The sequence below is a fragment of the Danaus plexippus genome, chromosome 28 (assembly GCF_018135715.1).
Source record: "Danaus plexippus chromosome 28, MEX_DaPlex, whole genome shotgun sequence".
Lineage (NCBI taxonomy): Eukaryota > Metazoa > Arthropoda > Insecta > Lepidoptera > Nymphalidae > Danaus > Danaus plexippus.
The window spans coordinates 2,540,131-2,553,533 of NC_083556.1; the positions used below are offsets into that span (position 1 = coordinate 2,540,131).

General features: G+C 32.8%; 1 protein-coding gene across 2 annotated transcripts in view; it reads right to left on the reverse strand.

The window, feature by feature from the left end:
- Positions 1-4,164: 4,164 nt before the first annotated feature.
- LOC116776313 (transcription factor CP2) overlaps positions 4,165-13,403 on the reverse strand; it is a 36,458-nt gene continuing 27,219 nt past the window's right edge. For both annotated transcript variants that reach the window (XM_061525441.1, XM_061525442.1), the window contains 8 exons: positions 7,525-7,586; positions 7,401-7,446; positions 7,014-7,101; positions 6,516-6,631; positions 6,334-6,429; positions 5,630-5,756; positions 5,229-5,366; positions 4,165-5,021 (listed from right to left, as the gene is read on the reverse strand). In XM_061525441.1, the coding sequence (XP_061381425.1) occupies positions 5,232-5,366; positions 5,630-5,756; positions 6,334-6,429; positions 6,516-6,631; positions 7,014-7,101; positions 7,401-7,446; positions 7,525-7,586 (670 nt within the window). In that variant the 3' untranslated portion in view covers positions 4,165-5,021; positions 5,229-5,231. The remainder of the gene's footprint in view (positions 5,022-5,228; positions 5,367-5,629; positions 5,757-6,333; positions 6,430-6,515; positions 6,632-7,013; positions 7,102-7,400; positions 7,447-7,524; positions 7,587-13,403) is intronic.

Here is a 13,403-nt window from a genome sequence, read left to right on the forward strand (position 1 = left end):
GTTGTTTAAGTATTGATAAAATAATTTGGAGAAGATCCTTCAAGTAATGCTCCTTTATACGTTCAACTGTTACTGTTGATCTTGTTATGTATATAGTTATATTTTGTTAAGTTGTATCTGTCTTTATATGTTAACTTAAAAACCTAACCCTTAAAAAGTGTTCCTTTTTGAAAACTAGCGTCAATCATTTAGGTTATGAAGTTACCAGTGCCGTGCACTCCACAGATGCAAATAAGCACTGCATACAGTACCCATATAACAACTAACCCTATACTGTTTAATTCTTACTTACATACTTTTAGTCATACATTACGAAATACAATTGTTTACAGACATTTAAAATGACATTTGATTCACGATTTGTTAAAAGTGCCATCTATCAACGTAAAAACGAAACATTGTCTATCGGTCGCTGCTAACTGCTAGCGCCGCTATGCAGCCAGAGCGGCGGTAGGAACAACTACTCGGTGATTATTTTCCATACAAAAATTCTCAAGGACGATCTATAAATCTCGTGTTGTATGCAGGAAATGTTTGTATGTGTGGGTGCGAAACTATGCATGTGTTAGTGTTCGAGAAGCACTGCATATTTTTATTGTTTAAAATCTCGTAGAAAGTCCGTTAATTGTCAAATGAAACGGGACTCTGATTGGTCGGTAAACTGTTCATATATTTTTTCCGCCATTTTATTATTATTGAATAATGAATATTGAATATTGTCATTTGTCTTTCTAAGCGCAAGTGAATAAATTTTAATTAGTTAATTAGTGAACAGTGAATTAATTTATTAACGAATTATGGAAAATTATAGCTGCGAGCTCTGTGCTGGTGATGTGTGTTTATCGAAATTAATGACGATTAGATTTTCCATATTGTCGTTTGATAATAAAATTAAGATAATCACAAAGGGAGGGTATGTGACCAGTTAAGAGTGAACTAAAAGAAAGGTAAAGTCATTAATTTTAATTAAAAGTATTATGATAGTTTTAATTAACTAGCAGATTGTGTACACACAAATAAATTATTTTATTTTCTTTGTTTGTTGTTTTCAAATAATAATAATAAGAATGTTTGGATCTCCACTGGATATTCCGATTCAAATAACTTTTATAAAGCGGTGATGAACAAATCGTAATCGTTTTAAGGTAGTTTCGTGTGTCAGAGGTAGTTGAGAGATTCATAAAATATATAGATGTTCGTTCTGAGCGGACTGCTGTAACGTTATGCGCGAATATTATCAATGTTTAAATGAAACTAATATTTTTGGATTACTTCGCGTATTTTAGTACGTTTAAAAACTACATACTCCCGACGTTTCTCTGCAGCAACCGTGATCACGGCAAACATCTCGTCTGCCCGTTAAAATAATAAATTACGCGTAGTAATCCTACAATGTAAGTTTCATTTAAATGAATAATTGCTAAAGATCTCATTATTATCAATGGTTTAGAGGAAGAAATTATGATGAAAATTGGTATTTTATATCATACATATTCTGCTATCCCAAATCTCTGTGCACGACACTGGAAGTTACCGAGGTTTCATACGACCGGCACAATCAAAAATTAATAGCGTTACGTAATTCAGACGTCCGCGTAATGTTCATCAAGTGCAATTTATCTGATTAGCATTATATTGCCAAAAGTTGGTTCGGGGCTTCGTAGGAACTACTAGACCCCTTACTAAATTAACATAGAAAGATGTAAACTGGTTTTGGGATTCTGAACAAGAAAAAAGTTTGGAAAATTAAATTAAATTCTAACCTATGGGTTGGGTCGTATTCTACTACAACAGAAGGATAGCTCTTTTAAACCAGTGGTTTATTTAGTCGCGTGACTACTCCCGAAGAACCGTATTATCATAGTTACAAGTTAGAGACTCGCTGTTGTTGGATCTTTAAAACGATTCCGTATATATGTTACGGGAATACCAGTGAAAATTGTAAAGGACTGTGCTGCATCGCGAACGACTCAGTAAACGACGAGTAAAAATGACTTGATACTATGAATTGCTAGATGGTGGCTACCAAATAGCAATACAAGAATATCACTTTATAAGTTTAATACCGTCTCGGGGAACGTATGAGGCACGTTGATGCCCTTAGCCGAAATCCAGTAGACTCGGTGTCGGTACTGCTCATTGATGAAACTGACTGGCGTTTAACATTGCAAGCACAAGATTTTGGTATTCAAAGAATAATTTATAAAATCAATATAGGTAGCACTAATCCGCACATAGTTAAAAGCTTTACATTGAGATAGGTTTGTTATACCCAAACTTTCTAAATGGTCATTATTGCAGAAGTATCATGAACTAGGATCCATAGGTTTTGGTGAGTGCGAAAAGGTTATAAAAACAAATGTTTAGTTTCCTAATATGAAAAGATTTATACGAAAATATGTTAATCCATGCTTACATTGCGCTGATAGCGAAGGTAACACTGAAGGCGAACTACATTCTATTGAAAAGGCTGCATAAATAGTATCCAAAGGAAACAGAGAGTTTAGTGTCTTTGTATCTTGTGGTTCCTTTCGTCCCTGTAAAGCAACTGTCTGATGGCTCCTCTGAATCCGATCAGGAGTAAATGGGGATGATCTAATTGACTTATTAGAGAGTTGAGGGATGAAATATGATAATATATTTACATAAATTAATAACCTCACAAAGAATTTTTTAGTTGCATTGTATGATAGTACTAATAAAATCTATATCGAAAAGAAAAAAATAAGAATTTTTTTTCGGTGAATTTTTTTTTTAAATATATTACTGCTGTGATGCAACAGTTCTGAATAAATTGGATATAAATTTCACAATTACCATATTACAAGATATAATGTAACACATCTACTTATTGCCAAGTATTATATATAAAAATCAGCTTTTATAATGTAAAGTAAGTAAATTTATAATTTCATGAACATTAAGTGTGTCTGGCTCGGGGTTGCCACGATGTTAAGCCTTGTGCAATGAATAACGTGATTTTTAATGATAGTCTGAAGGTAATACCGAAAAATTTTTTGACGTATCTAGATCGGTATTTCAGACACCTTTACCCGTTTACCCGCCAAAGCCACTATGACCCAAGCTCCATAATGGTCCACCGTTACCTGTGTTGGGAGCAATCACGAACAAACTTTCAGCTTTTATAAAATAATTTAAGTCTGGGGTTCACGGGCTCTTAGACCAATAGGAACTGTTATTATGGAAGATCTAGTCTTAAGATAATTTATTTAAGATATGTGTACTGGTCGTGTTAAGTCGTGGCGGCCTGGAGGTTAAAGGACCGCCTCTCATGCGTGAGGGCGCGGGTTCGAAACCTGGCAAGTACCAATGTGATTTTTCATAGTCATATGTACTTTCTAACAGTATTTAGACACCACTGACGGACGGTGAAGGAAAACATCGTGAGGAAACCTGGTCTTATAATATCAAATTATAAGATTGAAATCGCCAACCCGTCTTGAACAAGCGTGGCGATTAATGCTCAAACCTTCTCCATGCGAGAAGAGGATAAGCTCAGCAGTGGGCTTCCGATAGGCTGATGATGATGATGATGATGATGATGTGTACTGGTGTTTTGTTTTGTATTTTTCACATGTCAGCAGAGTGTGGTATCAAAAGAACCGCGAGTGACCGCGGTAGTGGCGCCATCTGTGCCGTACTAATTATTATATACTATAATCCTTACAATTATCTTTATGACAGATTATACTCAATTATAATGCTGAACCATCGTTATTCTGTAATGGCAACATTTAAGTATCTATAAATACTGGCCTCAGCCATTTGTAACACATTACTGGAAGTAACGCCGAACATTGAAAAAAAAACTGAACTCGAAACCGTAAGTTGAGTGAGAAACGGCAAACGCTTCGTTTGGAGTGTGAAGCAAACTACGGTTCGAGCCAGGCCTGCACGCTAGTTACCGAGGAAAAGATTTCAAATGACTTTTTGTTTCAGCATTTATCCTTCTGCCTGTATAAGTGTACATAAATGCAAAATTTTGATTGTTATACGATCATCAAAGACAATTAACTAATGTTGTTATCTCAGTTTGTGTTTTAGCAGGAACTTTTCGTTATTGCTTCTATCAAAGTTATAAAAAATGCGTCTGAACCCTCTACAGCTGCCAGTCAGTTCGTTGGTATCAAATAAAAGTCTCACTACTATTTGTAAACATTTATTGATTAAACAAAATCTAGTCTAGTTAATTCATGCATTTACATAACGTATCTAATACTCCATAGTGAACGGTTCGCATCTGTCTCGAGGCGCGCACGATTGAATTATTACTAAAACAAAAAATAGCTTGAAACATACAAAACTAAACGAGTAACGAAAAGAAACAACCTTTTATAAAGCAACATTCACGTTTGATAAATATTATAACTCATAAAACTGGAAAATTTCCAACTCAAACCAACTTTTTCATTGAAATTCCAATATTTTATGATAATTTTAGTTATAACTCACGAGATAATGAGTCTCTTACCTTTGATCTTCCCAGCGATCGGGTCTATGACAAAATACTAACTTACAGCATAATAAAAACTAGTACAATATAAATTCCTAACCAAACTCATGTAATATAAAATAGTTTTCAATAATTAAATCTCCGACACACAAGATAAGTTATAGCGATCAAAGAAATGACCCCTTCCATGTGAACTTAGATCTTTAATGCTCACTAAACTAATGTGATTAACGAGAAAGCAATACTTAGAAAACTATTAATAAGACATCACCCGAAGACATACATCTAATATTCCCTTGCACGGGGGAAATACAAACAGCTTCTGTTAATTGTATTATAACTAGTAGGAAAATACAGTAAATACAATTATTCTTCATATATAGATAATAAAAATGTATATAATTTTGTATATAAAGCCATATTCAGCCATTGGACAGTTATATCAAGGCACAAACAATTCAAACAACATCACATTTTAATATTTTCCTATCTACAGTGTCGTTTGTTTTTAAATTCCTAGTAATTTCTTCTCTTTGTCGTCACTTTTCTGAAATATAAATATACAATATAATCAAATGTGTCAGTAAAATTCTTCAATAATATAAAAAATGTCAACAGTCGACACACACGTCCAAGTTATTATTAATTACTCAGTTTCATGGAACAAAACAAAAAGATTCAACCCAACGGTCGTTAAGAATAAGAAATTAAGAAATTTTTTCCTATATAATCTGCTCATTACAGCGCTCCATACCTATCATGCAGCCAGCAACAGTGCATCATGTTCCCTGGCCAGTGTGTAAGTGCTGTTGTCCGGTAGATGTCTGACCAGCTCATCCGTCAACCTCACACGAGTGCCGTTGGGACCGCTCACTAGAACCATCTCGCAATCCTGCAAACAAACCAAGGAAATATCTAATAAGCCAGTCACTGTAATGAGCTAGTTGGATATTAACTTAGTTTTAAATTTTATATAATCTGCACTTAGTATATTTTTTTTTAGTATATATAGTCTACTTTGAAAAAAAAATTAATACAGGAGGTACATAGTAGTTACAGCTTACTCAGAGGACTTGAAATTTTGTACAAATATCTATGATATGAATAGTCGGTAAGTGAGGTCAAGAGTTATATGACATCGCTGTACGTCCAGACCTCGTGTCTTCCAATAGCCTTCAGTTTCTGCAACAGCTCGCTCGCTTTGCACACGTGTAAGTATATAGCGCTGTAGACACTGCCGCCGGCCGGACACACGTACAGCGTTAGACGAGGCTCGATACGCCTGAAACATATCCGTTGATAGTATAACAAAACTAGTTTTATTCCGATCTAGTAGTTACATCAATAACTGTTAAGTGGTTCTCTTACTAGGAAAAAATAGCAAAAATTTTGTTTGAATAAATATCAGTATGTCGTGGTGGCCTGGAGGTTAAAGGACCGCCTCTCATGCGTGAGGGCGCGGGTTCGAAACCTGGCAAGTACCAATGTGATCTTTTCCGAGTCATAAGTACTTTCTAAGAGTATCTAGACACCACTGACGAACGGTGAAGGAAAACATCGTGAGGAAACCTGGACTTATGATTTCAAATTATAAGTTTGAAATCGCCAACCCGTCTTGAACGAGCGTGGCGATTAATGCTCAAACCTTCTCCATGCGAGAAGAGGCTTATGCTCAGTAGTGGGCTTCCGATAGGCTGATGATGATGATGATGATGATATCAGTAGTCATTTATAATGTTATTTGATATGTTTATAATAAAATTATATTTATTTGTTCTCAGTGTGACAGAAAAAAATACACACACACACACACACACATATATATATATATATTATATAATGAAAATTTTTATAATTACTTGGCGTGCAGCGAGTTGTATAGACGTATGCCGTCAGCGAGTCCACAGATCTGTATGATGTCATCTCGAGAGAGTCTGAAAATTACATTTGTAATTCTAAATAATAAATAAGTAGAGCATCAGAGCTTACTTATTATGTACTATGTATATTATTTGATGTTAAATAAAATGTTTCATCTAACCTGAGGAGATCAGCTCCGGAGAAGTTAGCAAAGGTCAGTATGTGCTGGTTGAAGCGGTGCTGTGACAACCAACTCTGAGTCTCCGATGAGCTCGCCTCCTTCGATAGACCCTGATTCTGATGACAAATACCAATTTTAATATAGTATATCTAAATATCATCAAAGTATACATTTTAATAAACATTGTTGACTCGTGTGAATTTTATTCACCAGACTATAATATTGTATGTGAGCATGATCTAAGATTATACGTACATTTGTTACTTGATCTGGAGATTTTATATTTATGTAGCCATACGGTTAAGTGATCTTTCTATACTCTATTGCTGTTCATTTCAGACAAACAAATGTAAGTAAATAATAAATGTAAAAATTTATATGTATTTAAATTTTAATATAATGCTGAAGTACTATTTACATTCCAACATAATTCTTTGCCCTGAACTTGACTGATGTATGTATTGTAAATTGTAATGTTATGTATAATGCTTTATTTACCTTATCAGGTTCCTCGGCTGGTTGTGGAAGATCTGGAAGGATGGCTCCCGGAGAGTGACACGATGGATTGCTCACTTTCACCTCAGTACTGTGATGTTACAAGAACAAGGATGAGTGCAAATAAATTAAACGGTAGGAGGGTGAATTCAAGAAAATTATATTGTGGTAGGAGGGTAGGTACAAGACAACTATATCGTGGTATGGGGGTGGATACCAGAAAACTGAATAGTGGTAGGAGGATGGTTACAAGAAAACTATACAGTGATGGGAAGGTGGATACAAGAAAATTATGTAATGGTAGGAGGGTGGATACAAGAAAAGTTAATAGTGGTAGGGGGGTGGATACAGGAATAAATTTATTGAATTAAAATAATTTAAAATACTCACTCCTGACAGTAAATAGGTTTCATTTGATTGTTGGTGTTAAATGTTGCTGAAAAAAAAAGTAGGTATAAGTACATAGATAGCTAGTTAATATATAAATAATTTACTTGATACTGTATTAACTTACCGGGCTGCGTCAAAATAGGCTTGTTCACCAAAATTGGACTTGTGACTGCCTTTGGTGTGATACTGGAACAATGTTGAGATTAATTAAAACTCTGTACGGACATTGTTGATTTTTAATAGAGACTCAACTGGTGCATTTACTTCATTATTCATTCAGTTCCGAGTTGAAGCAAACGTATTGAGAATAATATAAATTAAGTTATTTTTTTAAAATATATTTTACTATCAAGACTTAAATGATTATAACAAAATGTAATCAAATTAAATTAATTCAACAATCTCTTAATCCGACAATGCTAGTTAAAAACTTATATTATGGATGTTTGTGTGATTAATGAAAAAAACTACTAAACTGATATATACATATATATCTTCTTAGAATACTAATTTAAAATATAATTTTTTTAGTATTTTTGCATCTCATTTTAATAAAGTCACATTTAAATATCTCTTAAACTACTTATTCTAGCATCATAACAGGTTCGCTGCACATGTAATTATAATAATTAACTGTTAGTGAACAAAACATATTTTGTTATTTCAAAGCAAAAAAATATATATATCTTTATATAAACACATATTAATTATTTATGATAAAAATCAGGGACAAACAATTCTCATACATTTTTGTAAATAGATTTATTTATTTATAAAATACTCTTTTAAATGATGGCTGTATTATAAATACTGCGAGTCTTTAGTCTTTAGAAGAATTAATAGAAAGAAAAAAAAATTCTTTAATATCGTGAATGTCATTTCCTCTTCAATCTGTTTTGTTTTTTTATTATTATGAGTTAAATAATTTTTTCAATATAACTCAACAATTTGTTGTAGATAGCAATTAATTGTGAAAATGCTATAGAAACAAAAAAATATAAATATTTAGTTTTTCTTGTGCTTGACCATATTGTATTGAGAATGTTGGATACCATTTTGCAATTCATAGTTTTATTTTAGATAAAATTTATTTACAAATTTAAAAAATATATTTTTAGTACATCAGACCAATCATAATATTATTCAACTTTATTTTTACTGTTAGCTGATTACAAAGTATAATCAATTGATATTATATGATAACTGATGATAAAACTTCCCAGGAAACATTACGCTGATAATATTGACTGGTTATTACAAACGTTTGTTTTGATAAAGATATTAGATAAAAATATTTACGCTAAACGCGATCTTCCCGGTTTGACGATGACGTTGGCCGCTCTCAAACGTCTCGCTAGTTCCATATAGGTTTCAGGGTCTGCGTCTATCTCGACTTCGGTTCTCAGGAGCGAGAACTTCATCCGCCAGCCCCGAGTTTCGACGCCGTGGACGAACCTGGCCCGTAGTACAACTCCGCGCCCCACACGCCTCGCACTAAGTCTCTGCTCGACAACGAGCATAATACTCGTCAGCTGTAGTCCTGTCTCGTAAGATTGAAGAAGAGGAAAGCGCCAGATCCGAAACGACTCCAACCGCCTCTAGCAACCACCATAGCTGGACCACTCACCACTTTTACAACCATTACGTTTGTACTGTTTATAACAAAACTCAACTCTTCTGAAACGTTCACTTGTCCAACATTATTTCAATGTTCTACGCCGTAACACTATCCGTTTGCGATTTACAATGAAAATGCGTACGCAGAAATCGCACAGAATAAACCGATACGAGATAACACCGGTTTAAAAGCGGTTGACGAAATTTAGGTTTATCACTTGTAAATAATATTGGAAAATAGAAACAACGAAGTACATGAAGGAACGCAAACGACTGAGCGGAATGGAAGTTGATTGGTCGAGAGCGAAGCGCGTTTGCCGATTGGATCAAAACCGGTTAGAATCGGTTAATGTAGGCCGCGGCCGGCTCGCAGTGGTGCACCGGACGACGTCATGGCAATAGTGAAGTGACACGACGCTCTATTTTTATCGACTAAAGTAGCTTTCGTTTTTATTTTATTAAGATTAAAACATATTTCGCACTCAATGTACCATTATTGTTAAACTGCTTTACGCCGCAGATACATTGACTTCAGGCTATTGTTACCGTCATTTGGTTATATCGACAATGAACCGGATAACGAGTAAGCAGTTTTGCCAATTGAGTGTCAATTTGTAGTTAACTGATAAAATCCGGTTTTTGTTCTAACTTTGAATTTGTCCCTTGACTACACTCAACATTGGAATTATTTTTGTAAATATTTTTTATGGTCATATGGTTTTATGGTCATATAACATATCTACAAGACGTAGATATGTTATAGACATGACCTCAGACAACTTACTGCAGTACAAATGGCTTGTAATGTATGATTTACATTATGTATATAAAGTTATAGACAACTTGAATGGTAAAATTAATGCTTACGTTTTTGGTACTCATTGACAAACACAATTGCTTTGAATATATTATGGTGTCGTTTTAAATGATATTTCCATTCATATATATCTTGTAATAGATTTGTTAGTAATTATTTTTACCAGACTTCAAAAAAGGAAAAGGTTCTCAATTCGTCTGTTGTTTTTTTTTATTATTATCTAAATACGTGAAATGTATGAAAAGAATATTTTTATTAAGGTGGAATTTAATGTTGTCAAACTATAGATGGGGAAAAAGAACATAAATTTGTTTTTATACAAAATTGATTAGAAATACATTAAATTAATGAAAGTAAACATGACACAAAACAAACAATAGTTCAATCAATGAAGTTACCCAATGTGTGTGTGTGTGTGTGTATCTAAATTTCAAATATAATAACTGCTATTTTACTATTAAAATTGTAATAATCAGTAAGTTATAGTCGAGGTCATTTGACGATGTTTAGTTTATATTATTTAACTGTAAAAACATGTAATAGAATAAGTTGAAATTTAATGAAAATCAACAAATAACACATTTTTTTACAAATTGGTGGCATAAGGTTGTTGAAAGTAATTAAAAAAATACAATTACATCAATTACCACGTGTAATATTAAGCATGATAAAAGTATCATGACCTACGAATCAGTCTGAACGCTTTGACCTATACCAGTAATTGAAACACTTAACATTTCATGTCAGGAATTATTTAACGAGCGAGTGATTTCAGAGGGGTGTGAAACACGAGTCGGTTATAGCCGGATGCAGCCACATGGTAATAGATTTTAATGTGGCTGCAGGAAAAAAAAAATCGGTTTCAGGAATTAGTAGTAGATGTAATAAAACTCAAAGGAATTTTATGAAAAGTTTTGTAATTTATTTATGGTTCGGGTTATAAATGTATATAAGTATACATATGTTTACTATATGAAATCTACGATTTAATAGCGGAGTAATACTAGTGTTTTATGTACGTTTCGGTTTATACGATAATAATATTAGTGTACCAGTTTTAATTTTTTGCACTATACTCTGTCCATTAGTTTATTTCTCTTTTGACAGCTCACGCCTATGACTAACCGTTATTAGTTTCATAAAAATGTAATACAGTACTTAATTGATCGCTCACGCCCACTTGAAGTGAAGTGGAGTGCCCTGACAACGACCACAGACTATAAAACAGGTCTTGGAATAAGATAAATCGATTATATACAAAAATCAATCGACTTTAGTCAGTGTTTGACAGCGGTATTCATGTCCAACCAGTAAGAGAGGAGTCAACGAACTTTACTCTAAATAGGTGACCTGTTAGCTATTGTTATTGAAGTCTGTATACAAAAATATTTTCTAAAATTAACGCAAAAGATTCAAGATTTGAGAGAAAATTTATGAATATGTATAACAATTATGCTGAATAGGTAAACAACTAAAAAATAGGCATAACTAAGGGACTTTTCAAAAAAATAGTTACGTAGAGAGTTGAATAGCGGATCTGAATATTTTACTCCTACGTTTATTACGTTACAATTAAAACGTTAACGAAATTTTCGAACTTTAAAATATTAGTCGTAAAACTTTTATACTCTGGATTATAATATGATGAACACAAGAAAATTCTTTTAAAGAAACGCCAAGGTTATAGTAAGAAAACAAAACATCTAACAAATTACAGCCAAAAACTACTCGTAACAGGATTCTAGGTTGAATCAATGAAGCCATCTAAATATGGCACAACAGGATGGGACTTCATAAATATATAAAACTTTTTCATTTATATCTTGTTTTCAAATGAATGGAAAGTAATTTTCATCTTATTACTCTAGAGAAAGGATTCCGTTGAACTTAAAAGGACGAACGAAATCACGAGGATATGTTATTGAGACGCTGTCCAGTTACCCGGCTAAAAATATCCGCTGATACAAACTATGATCAGGGTAAGTAACACATGCCAATTGAATAACAAGGGACCAATTGAGCAACTGTACGTTAATTTATATCCACAGGGCTCGGCCAATGAGCTGAGTGATGCAAGAGATGAACTTGTGTTCTATTTTTAAAATACTCTAGTGCCGTTTCCGTTATCGATATTATTTTACCGTTTTTTAAGAGCAAATAAAAAAAAAACATTGTTAACAAATTTATATTGAAACTAAATATATTTCAGTATTCCAGATATATTTAATTGTAAAATAAAAACAAAATACAAGTTTCAATTGGAAGATAATTGACATTCATTAGTCACTAGTGAAAACGAAGACATCTCTTAACATTGTTTATTGTTTGTTGTTTATTCGAACATCTGTTTGGCATTGATCAAACACATAAATAGTTCCAGTGAAGGTATTAGTTATTATATGCGAGGTCGAATGTATTTTTCTGTATCGATGAGTTAATGAGGTTGAACAAATTTTAATTAAATTCTCCATAACATTAATCAGTTAACTTTCGATGGTATGAATATGAACACTGACAAATGTGTGAATATACGAAATTTAACAGATTATGATCAGCGCTTCCGTATTTTTAACCCTAAACTTAACCTTACAATTTACGTATACGTTACGTAGATATATTTTTTGTAATGTATTGTATATTTTGAATGTTTAAAACTAACTGAGATCTAGTGTTACTTATGTAATAATATAGTTACATAATTGAATTACAATGTGGCATTTCAATCGTTCATTGTTCCATTGTAAATAATCCCGTTAAACGAACAAAGCGAAGTTTCTCTTCATGACCCGCTTTTAACTAGCTATTTTACTGTTATTCATATAACTTACATTTATAATAATATTGCATTATATGACCTCTTCAGGTAAAAGGAAAATATTTTCCACGTTAGATTTCAATATAATATATCCAGTCTCTATTGTTAAAATACAAGAGATATTATGTGTTATTTCGGAGGAGGTATGTTAAATTTCAAAAAAAATTTGTTTATTTGTATTAGAAATAAATATTACTTTCATGAAAGTAACACGTTGACGCAGACATTAGAGATCAAAATTTTTATATATGTTACATAGATTAATATTAATATCTATAAAACATACTAGTAATGCAATTAACATAGCTGAAATGCTCAGAACATGCACTGCGAATTATTATTCAAAACTATAGTTTCGAAGTTTTCATTAATAAATCAAACGACCTTAGAATGAAAAGCCTTTCGATGTTTAGAAGAGAAATGATTATACTGGTTTTTCACTTCTGAGACATTCATAGCTAATAACCTTACAAAAAAATAATAAACTAATAAAAACATACAAAAAATACTGAAGAGAAAAGAAAATGGAACCTTTCTATCATTGTTATGGTCGTGTCATAACAATTTTACTTCCAAAACATGTCCTAAGGGTGTTTATTTTAATGAGAAACAGAAAAGACTTCCTGGCCTGGTCATGTATATAATCAAACTGGCAAATTGCCATCACTAAATTTTAGTTATGCTATTCATCGGATGAGAAAAATAGGAAAAGATATTTTTAATTAACGGGTATGAATATTTTTGTTCATTTAAT